At 39.6% G+C, this 16,548-nt stretch overlaps 1 protein-coding gene across 1 annotated transcript; it reads right to left on the bottom strand.

The window, feature by feature from the left end:
• Positions 1-9,686: 9,686 nt before the first annotated feature.
• On the bottom strand, positions 9,687-13,406 carry LOC143555118 (putative LRR receptor-like serine/threonine-protein kinase At4g37250). The gene is made up of 2 exons (XM_077044738.1): positions 11,682-13,406; positions 9,687-10,725 (listed from the first exon to the last, which is right to left on the bottom strand). Exons 1-2 carry the CDS (start codon positions 13,303-13,305, stop codon positions 10,043-10,045), a joined length of 2,307 nt encoding a protein of 768 aa, XP_076900853.1. The 5' UTR covers positions 13,306-13,406; the 3' UTR covers positions 9,687-10,042.
• Positions 13,407-16,548: the final 3,142 nt, after the last annotated feature.

Genomic DNA, 16,548 nt, shown 5'->3' with positions numbered 1-16,548 from the left:
CATGAGCACTCTATAGGATGGGCATCCAATCTCTGCTGGAATCATAGCCTCCGTTCCATAGGTTAGGCTGAACGGGGACTCGCCATTGCTGGTTTTGCTTAATGTCCTGTGCGCCCGCAGGATATTAGGTAACTCCTCGACCCATGCATGGGACTCTCCCTCCAACCTTCTCTTCAGCCCATTCAGCAAGCTTTGGTTCGCGCGTTACACTTGGCCATTCCCTTGAGGGTGGTATACTGAAGTGAAGACCTGATTGATGTGCAATTCCTTGAACCAACTGGATATCTTCCTGTCAGTGAATTGTTTGCCATTGTCGCTCACGATTTCCATGGGCAGGCCAAAACGGCATACGATGTGGCTCCAAATAAATTGCTTCATTGCCTCGGCTGTGATTTTTGCCAGTGGCTTGGCTTCAACCCATTTTGTGAAATAGTCTACTGCCACTACCAAAAACTTTACTCGCCCTGGCGCTTGTGGTAAGGGACCCACAATATCGATTGCCCACTTGTGGAAAGGCCATGCAGAGGTCACCGGAATCAAGTTTTTCTTTGGCCGCATGGTATTTGGCGCATAGCTCTGACACGCTTAGCATTTTTGGATCTCTTTTAACGCGTCCAAGTACATGCCTGGCCAATAGTAACCTGCGTTCATTGCCTTGGCGGTCACCATGCTCGGGCCAGCATGTATTCCACAGATTCCTTCGTGTATCTCTCTGATCACATAGCTTGTTTCCTCAGCGTCTAGGCATTTCATGAGTGGTCAAAGATAAGAGCGTCGATATAACGTACCATCGAGCATTTCGTAGTTCTGCGACTTGTGTCTTATCTTCCTCGCCTGTGCGCGATCGTCTGGTACCTTTCCCTCCTTCAAGAATTCCATTATTGGAGTTATCCATGATGAAGGTGTTGTATGAATTACAAGAACAGACTTCGCTCCCACTGACGGGTTGCTCATTACTTCCACCCTGACATCTTTGCCAAAATGATCGAAGCTGGTTGATGCCATCTTGCTTAGCGCGTCGGCAGACTTATTTTCACTGCGCGGAATGTGTATGATTCTGAAAAAGTCAAATTGTTCGGTGAGTTTCTTCGCCTGCTCTAGATACAGAGGCATGGTGTTCTCCTTGGCATCATAAAGGCCATTGACTTGTGCTGCTACCAAGTATGAATCTACATGAGACTCTAGCTTTTTAACTCCGAACTTGTGCGCGATGCGCAAACCAGCCAGCAGGGCTTCATACTCAGCTTCATTGTTGGTGCTCTTGAAATCCAACCTGATTGCGTAAGTATACTCATGATTTTCTGGATCCACCAGTTTGAGGCCTGCGCCGGACCCTCGTTGTTTGAAGCTCCATCAGTGAATAATCTCCAAACATTTTCTTCATTATTGGCTTGCGGAGGGTCTACTTCGCGCTGAGCCTCTTCGACTTTTCCTTCAGGGATTTCTGCGATGAAATCAGCTAAGACTTGTCCCTTGATTGCTGGACGAGGCTTATAGGTGATCGTGTGCTCCCCTAATTCCAGTGCCCATTTTGTCAGCCTTCTTGAGAGCGCGGGACGTCGCAAGACTTGCTGGATGTTGTAATCAGTCAGGACTTCAATAGGATGACCATTGAAATATCTGTGAAGCTTGCGCGACGCATGCGTTAGTGATAAAACTAACTTTTCTATGATGGTGTAGCGCGTCTCAGGATCTGTCAGCACCCGACTTACATAATAAATTGGTGTTTGGATTCCCTTGCGATCCACCAATAATACTGCGCCAATGGCGCGCTCTCCTGCTGACATGTACAACGTTAAAGTTTCACCAGGTAGTGGACCTGTGAGCGCAGGCAGATTTATCAGACATTCTTTTATCTCACTGAAAGCTTGCTCGGCCTCAGGCGTCCACTTGAATTAGCTTTTCTTTAAGCAATTTCTCAATGTGTTAATGAATGGGGTAGATTTGCTTGCATGGTTTGCTAGGAACCTGTTAATTGATACCAATCTACCATTCAACTTTTGAACTTCCTTCATGGTGGATGGTGAGGGCATGCCGAGGATAGCCTCCACCTTCTCTGGGTTCACCTTGAAACCATCCTTGGTGACCATTACGCCGAGAAATTTCCATTCTTCCACGCCGAATGTGCATTTGCTCGGGTTGAGCTTCATGTTTATTTCCTTTAGGCGCCGAAGGGTTTCTTCGATGTCTTTGAGCATTTGTTTTTCCTCCCTGCTTTTAATCACCAAATCATCCACGTAGACTTCTAAGTTTTTTCCAATCTGCTCATTGAAAATTGCATCCATGAGTCTTTGGTAAGTGGCTCCTGCATTCTTCAAACCAAAGGGCATTTTTGTGTAACAGAAAACACCCTTGTTAGTTCTGAAAGCAGTCTTGTCTTCATCCTGTGGTGCCATTTGAATTTGGTGATAGCCCTTATAGGCATCCAGGAAACATTTGAGCTTAAATGGCACCACAGAGTCCACCTTCATGTCAATGTCTGGGAAAGGGTAACAATCTTTTGGACACGCCTTGTTGAGGTCCTTGAAATCAATGCACATTCTCCATGACCCATTGCTCTTCTTTACCATCACAGGATTGGCTACCCATGTTTGATATCGTATTGGGCGAATGATATTCGCACGCAGTAGATCTTCTACTTGCTCATTCATGGCCTCTGTCTTCTCGTCTCCCATGACTCTTTTCTTTTGAGAAATTGGCTCCACGGACTTGAATGTGTTGAGAGAGTGCTGCGCCAGGTCTCGCGGAACCCCAGTCATATCAGAATGTTGCCACGCGAAGACTGACATATACGTTGTGAGCAATCTTTTCATTCTCACTCTTGTGTCATCTGATATCGTGGCTCCGATTGTGATTGTTTGTTCTGGGAATTTTGGGTTGAGAATCCATTCCTCTGGCGCGTTGTTTGCCACTGGAAGCTTCATTCTCCCCTCTCGAGGTATACTTATTACTGCACATAAATGATCTCGGTACACAAATGTTACTCCTGTTGGTGTTGGGAACCCCAACGCGCCATGCGCTGGTGACGGTATGGCGTTGAATTGGGCAATCGTTCCTCTACCCAAGATCATACTATGGCATGAAGTGGTGGGCAAGACCAGGAAGTTGACAATTTCAGCTCGCTTGTGCTTCTCATCCCCCATAGTTAGTTCGAATTGTATCTGACCTAGGGGTGAATAATTTCGTTTGAGACACCCGAGATTGGTGCACTCACAACTTCGAGCCTTGCTTGGTCTGTTGGATCCAACTTCCTGAAACATTGCTCATACATGATGTCTGACTCACTACCGGTGTCCACCAGGACTCTTGACACCTCATAATGGGCGATGTGTGCAGTGATGCCTAGAGGACTGCTGATAAACGGGCCTCCTCTGATTCTTGGAAAAATTATTTGTTGCTCGCGCCAATCCCTTTGGATTTGCGCGCTTCTCTTCCTCGATCCTTGCCCTTGCCTTCTTCCTTCAGCTACACAGATTCTTTTGAATTTTTTACTGGCTGAGGCTCCGTCTGGTTGTTCGTTCTCTGGTCTTGGATTTTTTACCAGGTGAGCCAACTTGCCTGATTTCACATCTTTTTCGATCGCATCCTTCAAATGATGGCATGCATCGGTGTTGTGCCCTGTGGATTTGTGAAACTCACAATATTTGCCACTGTTCGGTGGTCCCTTATGGAGTAATGGCCTGGGGTTTTTAAACTGGACATTCTCTGTGCTTAACACTTGCGAAGGCGTTTTGGTGAGGGGAGTCCATATTCTTGGTAGAGGTCTGTTAGGCTCTCTGCCGCCTTCCTTCTTGTCACCTTCTCCGCGATTAAGAATGTCTTTTTGGGGTTGGGGTGAACTTTGTTGCGTTTGCTTTTCTGCAGGAGAATAATTGGTTTGTTGCAACCTGGACCATACGGAGTTTTGTTTGCCCCTCCTTTCATTGTTGCGTGGTGCTTCTGTTTGATGCCCTTTATCTCTTGCTCTGTCTTGGGCAATTTGTTTTTCATTTCGCGCGAAGACTCGCGATGCTTCCATAAGCTTAGCCCAAGTGGTTGGCATGCCTTCTCTGCTCACGAGAGCTCTGCGGAGTTGATCACTGCGCGCACCTTGTATAAAGGCCACGCGCAAGAGTTGTTCAGTGATGCCTCCAATTGCAAGAGATTCCTGATTGAAACGAGTTATGTAGTCTTCAATGGTTTCATCATTCCTGCGTACGCAGTGCATGATGTCATCGGGGTCGCGCGTGTGTCTGCGCTGCTGTACAAAGTGAGGCCTGGAACTTTTCCAATAGCTCTTCGAACCCATCGATTTGTCCTGTCGGCAAGCTTTCGAACCAGACACGCGCTGCACCCGTGAGGCAGCGAGCAAACATGTGAAACCATGTTGGCATCGTCCAGCTTTCTAAGTTTCCAGTGTTATAAAAACCTTGTAAGAAATCATTTGGATCTGTTGTACCATCGTACTTGCCTAAACCACTTGGCATCTTGGTTTTGTGTTGAATGGGAGCCTTCGCAATGCGCTCAGCGAATTTTGAATGTTTTACCAAGATGGCTGGCCTATATGGTGTGGTTACGTCCACTTGCCCTTTCGCTTGTGGGTTGTATGGTGTGTATAAATCCATATCAGCTTTGGCTCCAGGTGCTATGTGCATGTGTGCGTGAAGCTGTGAACCTCCTGCATGAGTATCTCGCACCTCTTCCTCATGCTGTGCACCTCTTCCTCATCACTAATATCAGCTTGTTCGGTGTGAACAGAATGACCGTCTTCCAGCGCGCGCGTCTTTTTTGTTGTTCCCTGCATGGTTTGTTTATCAAATGCGAGCCTTTGTGTTAAATCAGCTAACTTTTTGTGTTTTACCAACTCATTGTATATGACCCATTCTTTAGGGTCATTGGTTTCAACTTCCGGGCCCATTGGTCCTTTTTGTTTTGTACCGGTCAGATTTTGGAACGTGAGATCGTCTGGGGGAGTTTCAATTTGACTATGAGGTGTTGTGTTGAAGGGATGGTTACTGGTGGTGCGCGCAGTGTCACGTGGCGCCCTCAGAACCTGATGTCCCTCATTAATATCCTCAAGCTCATTATCCTCCAGAACGTGATTGTTGTTTCGAACACCGGAAACCATGGTGAAGATTTTCAGAGAGAAAATTGATGAAATAGTGGTTTTGTTGCCGCTGTCCCACGGATGGCGCCAATGAAGAAGTGTGTATCGACTTACTTGTATACGATCAACGTTCATCGGGTATGAGTGTGCTATATCACCGATGGTTTTCCGAGATACGAGTTCTTCCACCTACAAAACAAACAGCACCGTGAGCTTACCCCTCAGAAAGGGACAAAGGGGTCCTCTTTGGGGTAACCCTCCGGTGTGAGAATCAGATATTGTAGGAGAGGATAATCAGGATGTGAAAATGAGTAAAGGACTTAGAATATATTTTCTTGCCTGCCTCCAACTGTGGAGGCGGCCTAGTATTTATAGTGCTAGGGTTTCCAATGATTTGGCTCAGACCCAATTAGGGCCTTTTTAGCCTCCCCCTATTGCTTCGCGCCACGTGTATTTAGGACACCTGGTGCTCTTTCATTGATTATTCTCTGACCAAGGTATTTCACCTGACCCATGTGCCATCACGTGGTAGCACATGGGCTTTGCTGAGTTGTCCACCTTTCATTGGCAGCTGTCAACCTCAGCACATTCTTTATTCCTTAAAAGATACCTTCTGGAAGGTTGTCTGATGAGCACAATCACGGTTGTCCTTATCCTGATTTGGATTAGATTATTGTCTCATTTATGCGCCTATCCTGGGGATGCGCGGGGTCTTCTCTTATTCTCACACTGAGTGTGCGCGCTGTGTGCATATGCGATATGCGCCACGAACAGGTGTTTCGTGCGCTTGCGCATAGGTTTCGGCTTTGTGTCTTCGTGACATCTTGATTTCAAGCTTCTTATCCGTACTTTATGGGTTGACCCGCCCGGCTCGATGTTGGGGCGGGTGCATACCCCTTCAGGCGTCCTCCAAGAAACCATACCGTTGACTGTCAATTGATTGTCGTTGTGTCACCACAAAAGCAGAACGCTTTGGCATAACACACGGTGGAAATAAAATCCGGGTGGGATCAAGGTTTGAAATAATAACCTTTGCACAATGTTTGACTCAAATGCTTTATTGTCAATATCCGCACAAAGTGACACAAATGAGAATCGAACTGCGTTCCACCAGAGAACTCAAACCTCCTACCATTATGTCATGAGTGTGTGGGGTGGAGGGGGGGGGGGTGGTTTGGTAATTTGTTTTTTCTGCTACAAATTCATTCAAGCTTATTTTTTTAAATGGATAGAGTTACTTAAAGTTCTTTTTTTGTTTCATAACTTAACTTTTGTTAGATCAACTCATTTGTATTGGTGGTGAGAAATTCATTAATGTTTGACATAGTGAATAAAATTAGCTGATAGTTGGTAAAAGAAGGTGATTTGGAAAAAGAATATACATGCAAGTGTTTGATGAAGGAATGGAGCAGCAAAACCTTTTGAAGTGGGGCAGCAATGGTTTAGATCGTATGCTTTGATACCATTATAGAATAGGATAAATGGAAAAGATGATTCTATTACTTTGAGAGATACAATATATGATATGTACAATGACTAAAATCAAGGAACAAGTTACAATCATAATAAATTCAAATGTATGCTAATAATATGCAGTTGATATTAGGCATAATATAAGCATAAATATTAATTCAAAATATTTGAATTAATATTGTCTTTATCTTGTATATTTGATTTGATATTATCTTCATGATGTGTGTTTATACGCCCCGCAAGATGGGCGGCCGTGTAGTGAGCCCAATCTTGGTTATGAGATAATGAAATCGTGAACGTGGAGTCGGTTTTGTAAGTGCATCGGCTAGTTGACTGTCTCCGGCAATGTGAGTGACATGGATAGATTTATCATGAACTTTTTCACGAACAAAATTGAAATCAAGTGCAAGATGCTTCATACGAGAGTGAAAAATGGGATTGACAGAATATTGGGTGGCGCTTAAGTTGTCACAAAATATTGTGGGGGTGGTAGTGGGTATGAAACCAAGTTCATGTAGTAGAGCTTTTAGCCATAGGACTTCGGTGGTCGTTGATGCGACCACCCAAAATTCGGCTTCCGTGGAGGAGTGAGCAATTGTGGGTTGTCTTTTAGAGCTCCATGAAATTGGGTTGGAACCTAAATAGACAATATAACCAGTTGTACTTCGATAGCTGTCTTTGTCATCGGCCCAATCTACGTCTGTGAAAGCATCCAGTTGTAATGGTGAATTTTAGCGGAGTAAAATACCTTTGTTTATTCACCTGTGGAAATATCGAATGAGGCGTTTGAGGCCATTCCAATGAATGGTGGTAGAAGCATGCATAAATTGTGATAGCTTATTTACCGTGAATGCCACATCGGGTCGTGTAAGAGATAGGTATTGTAGAGCCCCAACTAGAGCACGATATTCTGTATGTGATCTAATGGGTGTGCCACCGTGGAGTGTGATAGGCTCGGAACATGTAATTGGTGTAGTCATCGGCTTGCAATCACTCGTATTGGCTCGTTTGATGATGTCATAAATGTATTTAGTTTGGGATAATAACATGCCATGAGGGTGTGGAAGTACTTCTACACCAAAGAAATAAGAAAGGGTTCCAGGGTGCCAAGATCTTTGAGTGAGAATTTGTTTGCAAGAGAATAGATTAATGAGTCAATAAGTTTGGAGTTGGGTCCGGTGACGATAATATCATCAACATAGACTAGGATGTAGATTGAAGAGGAATCGGAAGGTCAAGTAAATAGAGACGGATCCGATATGGTGGGTTGGAAACGTTTAATTGGAGGTGGGATTTTAATTCTTTGTACCAAGCACGTGATGCTTGTCGAAGACCGTATATAGCTTTATTTAGTTTGCATATGTGAGATGGAAATGCGGGATTAATAAAGCCGGGTGGTTGGACCATATAAACGTTTTCAGTTAATGTACCTTGTAAAAAGGCATTATTAACATCAAGTTGGCGAATAGACCAATTTTGGGAAACGGCTAAGGAAAGAATAAGACGAAGAGTTGCGGGTTTGACGAACGGACTAAAAGTTTCAACATAAACGATTTTTAGAGTTGCGGGTTTGTGTGTGTACGACAAGTGAACCAACATGAGTACTTTTTAGAGATGAACCATCACCAATTACGATTTAATCGGTTCCATCATAGGGAGCATGGTTAGCCAAGGCGTTGAGGTAATTGGTTACATGGTGGGTGGCGCCAATATCCATGAGCCATTTGATATTGTTTTGCAAGGGATTATTTTGCATGGCTAGCATGTTGGCTTATGGGACGGTTTTGGTTGGGGGTGGCGGATGAAAGGAGGAACAATGATGTGTGGCATTAGTTTCTTGAACAGCGTACAATTGGTGAGGGTGTGGCCTTTAGTGTGACATCATTGGCATTTGCCAAGGACGGGACAACTACTATTGGGTGGTGGGTTGGTATGTTGTGGGGGTGGTGAGAAATTCATTAATGTTTGGCATAGTGAATGAAATTAGTTGATAGCAGGTAAAAGAAGGTGATTTGGAAAAAGAATATATATGCAAGTGCTTGATGAGGGGATGGAGTAGCAAAAGCTTTTGAACTGGGGCAACGATGGTTTAAATCGTAGGCTTTGATACCATTATAGAAAAGGATAAATGAAAAAAATGATTCTATTACCTTGAAAGATACAATATATAATATGTACAATGACTAAAATCAAGGAACAAGTTACAGTCATAATAAATTCAAATGTATGCTAATAATATGCACTTGATATTAGACATAATCTAAACATAGATATTAATTCAAAATATTTGATTGAATATTGTCTTGATCTTGTATATTTGATTTGATATTATCTTCATGATGTGTAAAGAGACCGAATTAGAGTTAATTCTGAGCATGCGATTTTGAGTGTGTGTCATATGTAGCCTTCTCTTCCCTCGACTCTAAACACATCGGCTGACTAAACCAAACCCGAGCTGGACGATGACAACAGACCATGGGCCACAGTTTGAGAGGCTCAAAGTGCTACAACCAAATGTTGCACTACTTCATTAAAGCTTCAGCTCCTTCAAGCACACAAACATTCATTCAGCTTGAAGCCTACATCCTCAATTAACCCACTCTCACAAAATATGTAATTAAACAACAATTTAGACAAAAACATAATGTTCTAAAAAAATTAAAAAAAAAGTTGTTTATTGAATTGACAAAATTATAACCATATATTTCAACAATTATTAATCAAGCTGATAATTGTATAAATCAAACGAAGAAATCAAGAACACGAGCACAATAACTTTAACAACAATACCAAGAAATAGATTTATCCTAATATATTCTTAGAATCATTTACAAGCTAATGCTAAACCAATAAAGATTCATTTATCACTAACTAAACTATGGCATTACAATGGTTAAATCTATTATTGGTATTGGTTGTGACTTGCGACAACGTGCCTCGAGCGATGGCAAGTTGTTCGTCATGTGTAACCGACTTAATATTCAATATCATGATCATTGAGCGGTTGTAAGTCTTAGCAATTGTAACTCCCGCATTGAAAATCTTCTAGAGTTGACAGATTACACAAAAGCTTGACAAAGACTTGGTGAAAACATTATATAGTTGAAACATAATGTTGATAAACAAAAAACATAAAAAGATACCAAAGACTGGACTGTTAAGTGTCTATTATTTGTAAAGGTTTTCGTTCACACGTAGTCCCTCAGTTAACAATTAACATACCGGTCTAACCATACCGGATTTGATTTTGGTAGGCCACCCGAATCAATATTTGTGACTTTGAATTTAACAAATAAGTAGCACACGCTTTACATCTATATAAAATAGATTAGATTAGTAATAATATACAACCATTATTAAAAGTTATGATATACAAAAATGTTTAAAATCGGCATTCTACATCAGCTCTACTTGTTTTAAAATCAGTTATAAACAAGACAATAAAACTTTAAGTAAAAACAACCAATTATTAGTTTAAATTAATCATAAATAACACATCTCTCCAAATGGAAATTTTTCAAGAGCATGTAGCACCTCTTTCATATGTGGCCTCTTTTGTGGGACCGGTGATATACAACTGTATGCCACTCTCAACAACGCCAACAAAGCCTCCTCTTTCCCCTCCATGTCAGCACGGATCGCCACGTCAACCATTCGCAACACCTTTTTCTTCTCCTCAATCGTCAACGTGGAATTCCACGTCATACTAGCAGGCCCAAACTCGTCCGACACGAAAACCTTTCCGGTTAGAAGCTCTAGCAATATAACACCATACGAGTATACATCCCACTTTGGGCTTGGCTTTAGGTTCCTAAGCGACTCGGGTGCATAATAAGGTGAAATGCAGCCCATAGAACTTGGGCTTGGGCTCAACTTTGGCCCAACGACCATATCTGTGAAACTGTCTCGTGAAGTATTTGACCTCTTGCTACCAAAGGTTCGGGTGGATCCACCCACTTTACAACTCTGATCGACTGCCAGTAATCTCTCAAGCCCAAAATCTCCTATCTTGGGCTCCATATCGGACCCTAACAAAATATTACTCGGTTTGAGATTCCCATGCACTTGCTTCTTGTCATGGATGTACAATAGCCCACGGGCCGTGCCTATTGCTATTGTAAGCCGAACTCCCCATGGTAGCGGACAAGGCGATGATCCAACTTTTCCTACAAAAGGTACAAGTCAAAAAAGCGTGTTAATGATTTGGGACACAACAGAAAATAATTTGTATACTTTCGGAGAAAAATATATTATCTAGTTTGTTTTGTAAGGAATTATTTGGTTAAGGTTATATTTTATAAACCTCGTGGATACAAGTAGTCAAGGACCTTTATTGCTATCATACGCCATGGCCCATGGGTCAGTGCATTAGTAAAACAAAGGATTCAGTTACAACTACTCCACCTCGGTCACCGTCAACAGCTCATTTTAGCGTTAGTAAAGTTGGAAAGCTAGATTGCGCATGTGCATGCTGAGGAATTTTGTGAAAATATAAAATTATATTTATTATTCCATACATTATTACAGTATTTAGTGTTTTATATTCTTTTAATCATAGCCTTCATAAAATAATTATTGATATAATTCCAAACTTGAAAGGTAATGCAACTTGATATCTTGTTGAATAAAGTCATTATTTTAATAATAATATTATAATTATGTACGATTACAGTATTAATTATTGTAAGTTTATAAACAAAAAATTATCCCAAAAAAGTATTTAACTTATTACTCTAACATGTATAGTGGATCCAATTTTTATTTTTATTTTTTACAGAGGACGTGTAACAAATTAGAACGATAACTGTTATTAAAAAGGGATGACGATGCAGCTTGATGCCCGCTTACCTGCTTCTCTATTGTAATTCGATATTTTTATTATAATGATTTAACAAAACTTAAAAGTAAAAAAAAGTTATGAATTGCAAATAAAAATAAGTATTAAAAAAAATCACGGAAGTCACTTCATCCACTACCAATCTAATTGTTACCAAATTATTTTGTCTTTCACTACTAAAATGATTTTTTAAAAGAAAAGAATTAGTGGTAACGAATGCTAATGTGCACACATGACATGCTATATTGTGCCGAAAGATAAATAATAGAGTACAAGATGACTTACTATAACGTGCATTAGCTAAGTTGCCATAGGGAACGTAGTCGTAAATAACAAGCTTCTCTTCCGCACCCCAATAGAACCCACGGACCCGAACCAGGTTCGGGTGAACCAGTCTGGCAATCACCCGAACCTGATTCTCAAAATCCTTAAACCTTTCCAACCCATTTTCCCCAATTCGTCTAACCGCCAATGCGGTCCCATCCTCCAACACCGCCTTGTAAATAATACTCGACCCAGACGTCCCAAGTATATACGCGGACGCTTTCAACAACGTCTCGAGCTCGAGCCCTTTTCCTCCCCCGTCAACCGTCACCAACCCGTTTGTTAAATCCTCGGTTTTATTATTATTATTATTACTATTACTATTATTATTTTCCGATTCTACCCTTTTGGTATCCGAGCAATCCGAACTAGACATTTCGCTTAACTCTTCGCCTTCGACACTTCTTCGCTTAATAATACACCCCCACGACCGCAATGTTTTACGCTCGTCTTCATCCGATGACGCCTCCCACTCGTTATCTTGATTATTCACACCTCTATCATTACATTTATCTTTATCTGCTGGTGAACAACGCTGATGTCTTTTCAATATATAAATAAAAATAAACACTAAAATCGCCACCACCGCAACATCTCCAACCACAATTCCCACTATCGTACTCGTTTTAAATCGATTTTTTGATTTCCCCCCAGACGTATCATTCGAATAATTATTATTCGAATGAGACGACGGGGTGGTTTCAGGGAAACCCGCGATAGCAGGAGGGTACGTGGAAGCCGTTGAAGGAATTACACATAATTCCTTCAACGGCTTCCCACAAAGACCTCGGTTTCCAGCGAACGAGCTCTCACTTTGGTTAAACAACACTCGCGACTCCGGAATAGCTCCGGTGAGATTATTATACGATAAATCAATCCTCGCATTTGCCGGAATGTTTTTTGCAAAACTCGCCGGAATCTCGCCGGAAATATTATTATGTGAAACGTTAAAGTATTCAATTCCACCACCGGTAAAATTCTCCGGTAACGTCCCGTTAATAAAATTGCTTGATAAATCCAAAACTTTAATATAATCAAAACCGCCGGAGATCTCGCCGGAGAAATAATTATCGTTTAATAAAGCCACCGTTAAGTTTTGTAGCGTCCCAAGGGTTTTGGGTATCGTTCCGGTTAATAAGTTACCGGAAAGATTAAGTGACCGGAGACTATTCCAACCTCCGGCGTGTTCAATAACCTCGCCGGAGATTAAATTATTCGACAAATCAAACACCTGAAGCTCCGGTGCAGTGTATAACGATAAGGGTATTGACCCGTTGACTGAATTGTTGGATAAGTTGATTTGTTGAAGGTGTTCGATTAAACCCAAATTGGCGGGAATGGATACGATGAGTTTGGAATTAGGAAGTGAGATTCCGGTGACACGTGTATCGGTGCAAACGACGCCGTTCCATGAGCATGGAGTGTCGTCGGAGTAGTTCCACGTGGATAATATGTTTGACGGGTCGGATAAGACGGAGTATTTGAATGAGAGTAAGAGGATGCCGTCGGTTGTGAGACTGAAGGTTGGATGGATTGTTGTTATTATTATTATGAGTAGAAGATGAAATGGAATGTGTTTGATCATTGTGTTTGAGAGTAGGAATCATACATGGTTTGTTTGTTGTTATTTTGTTGTTGAAAGAATGTGAGATTTATGAGTTATGATGAGTGAATAAAATCAGAATGGCATTTATGATTTATGTGCGAGTGAGAGAGAGAATAAATATAGTATAGTTATAGTATAGGTATAGTTGGTGCGTAGATGTTCAATTATATGAATTTGACTTTATCAAACTTTAATTTACTGCATTTATGATTTATGCAGTAATTTTGTTTTTATTGAAGTGTTATTGAGTTAATGTTAAAATATTTAATGTTCTATAATTTTTTTTTTTATTTCTAGCAACAGGTGAAAATACATGATTTTGGTTTCAAATATACTCGAGTAAGAGCATTTATAACACATTCTCTATTATTAGTGTTCTAGAAATCGTTTAGCGTTAATTAGATGGTAAGATAGAAACTAATAATTAATTGTGATTAATCGGATTGGATTTATACGTTCAAATATAAATACAAATACATATGTAAGCCAAATTTTATATATAAACTTTCTAATTTTGACCGATTTTGACCAAATAACAATTAATTTGTGAATATTAGGTGAGGTATTGATTAACGATTAATTGGGATTAATCGACGTCTAGAGGTAATTTTTAAAGCCATAGTTATTCTCTCTATATTTTATTTAGCTAAAAGTCATTTATTTATAAAACTGGCTTGATATTTAAATAGCTGTCTCTTACATCTCATTTTAAGTTTCTATCAATATTTTATTAAATAATAAATTTTTCTTTTGTTTTTCCCACTCACAAAATATAGAGAAAAAATAGATGGAGAATTCATAATAGATTTCTATATATAAAGAATGGAGGGCTGGTCCTTAATTTTAATCTCAATACTAGAAAATGAGATGAAGTATCATCGAATAAATTTTTTTCTCTAAATGACAGAGAATGAGTAATGAGATATGAGTTAGAACAAGTTTAAAGTACTTAGGAATAAAAAGATTTTGTACTTTAATAATAGAGTTTGTTAAGTGTCTTCCAGTAGTTATTTAAAGGTTTTTATTCATCTCTAAAGTCACGTAACTTTTATAAAGTGTATATTTTTTGTAATAAAATGTTATAAATATTTAAAGGTTATTTAAATGTTATAAAGTGTTTAAATATTTAAATGTTATAAATAAAATGTTATAAAATGTTATAAACATGATTGAGTGCTATGTGCCTTATGTCCAAGGCTTGATGCAAAACTACTATTGAGCCGGGGGTCTCACCGGAAGCAGCCTCTCTATCCCTATGGGGTAGAGGTAAGGCTGCCTACATCTTACCCTCCTCAGACCCTACCATAGCTTTGCTATTGGTGGGATATACTGAGTACGATGATGATGATGAAATATTTAAAGGTTATGTTTATTTTTTACAAACATAACCACTAAATAATAGATAACAGTTTATAAACAAGATATAAGCACCCAAAACTAAGACTTCTGTTTTTTGAGATTTCATGTTCGTGACAACATCGACATGTAGATTGGGACATGCTGCAAAACCTCATAATCATACGATTGACTTTTATATCATATATGTTTGTACTTTATAATATTGAAGTATCAATACCAATGTAAACATAAAAGTAGTGTTTTTCTTTTTATGTGAAACGTTTTCACAATGTGAAGAAAAAAAACCCACTAAACGAGCTTTATAGAATTTAAGACTTTTAGTGGAATCGATGGAAACAACCTTTTGTACTATAGTACTTGTGTTTACATTTAAAATGTTTAAATTCTAAGGTAGACAGTCGAAATATATAATAGCGTGTACATAAGTTTTCTACAAGAAAATAGATCGTTCAAACATGAAAAACATATACAATGTTATGTTTGTTCTCTACATAATAATAACCGATCAAAGACTAAGTTTGTTTTACTTCTCACGACTTTCGGGTGTTTACAAGATTTTGTATCTACCACTAGACCACCGACCCCAAACCCCCTCTAACCAGATTAGCAGTGACATCGTTAACACAAAATTTCAGCTGCTAGATTTCTACTTCCAGATGATGCACTTGACTAATAGCCTAGCGGGGATTATCAGCAAGGTATCATGAGATGAGCCGTAGATCAAATGAATAGCTTTACATTAATTACAATTGTTAAGAAGACTCCTCAATACATTTAGTCATGCAAACACACTATAATGATTCATATTTAGGTTTCTTCGCTTACGCTCAAGTGAATGATGGTAAAAGCTAACGACAGCCATGGAGTGAATGTTTTTGACACAACATGGTTGCTAACATATAGTACCATACTACAAGCACATATGCCCCAAACCAACTAGACAATATAATTTAAAAACAAGCCAATATGGAGCTACACCAACAAGATTAATTAATCATCTACAACCAAGTTCTGTAAGAAATCCACATGAACAATTGAGATTTGATGCCTTTGATTACTTTGCATTTGAGTGCTTGGCTTTGCTAAACATCAACACACTCCATGCTTTTTCCACAAAAATAAGAAAGGCATCGTGCATGGATTTCTTTACTTTCTTTGAAGATATATTGCAAAATACCTCGCAACATATTGAATAGTCGAGACTCCGGATGAGTCTCATTCGCTCCACTGAGAGATCTCACTCTAAACTTTAATCGCAAAGCTACATGAAATAAAGACACGAGCAACGATTTAAAACTAGGAAGCAAAACAAGCAAACATCATATGATCATAAGGCCAAAACCTTGATGTCATTATCAACTTATTACACCTAACAACATCTTTTTAAAGCTTTAGATGATGGGTTTTTTTTAAAGAATGTTAATTAAGCTAATAAGCTTTTCCTCAAATAAAAAAAGAACCATAGGCTTTTTATTTAAAATGTACTAACCCAAACACCCTAAGTACTCACTGTACTCTTAAAGTTGTCCAAACATATTAATATTAAAGCTTTAGATCAGGGGTGTTTCTTTAAAGAATGTTAATTAAGCTAATAAGCTTTTCCTAAATAATAATAATAAAAAAGAACCATAGGCTTTTTATTTAAAATGCACTAACCCAAACACCCTAACTAAGAGTTAGTCCAAACATATTAGCAATTCATGTTTTTTGTTACCTGTTTTAGATAAAAATTACTACTTTAAACCAATAAATAATGAATAAACTTTTCACACACTCATCACTCATGTGCCACCTAGCCACTCCCATGATGGGTTCAAGCCAATAGAAAGTTAGGCAAGGCTGTTGTAGTAAAGTCAAACCTTG

Source organism: Bidens hawaiensis, unplaced genomic scaffold (genome assembly GCF_021521415.1).
Source record: "Bidens hawaiensis isolate Kalapana, Puna unplaced genomic scaffold, B.hawaiensis_p1.1 tig00017971_1, whole genome shotgun sequence".
Taxonomy (NCBI): domain Eukaryota; kingdom Viridiplantae; phylum Streptophyta; class Magnoliopsida; order Asterales; family Asteraceae; genus Bidens; species Bidens hawaiensis.
The sequence above is the reverse complement of the archived record's forward strand: the minus strand, read 5'-3'. Positions and strand labels throughout refer to the sequence as shown.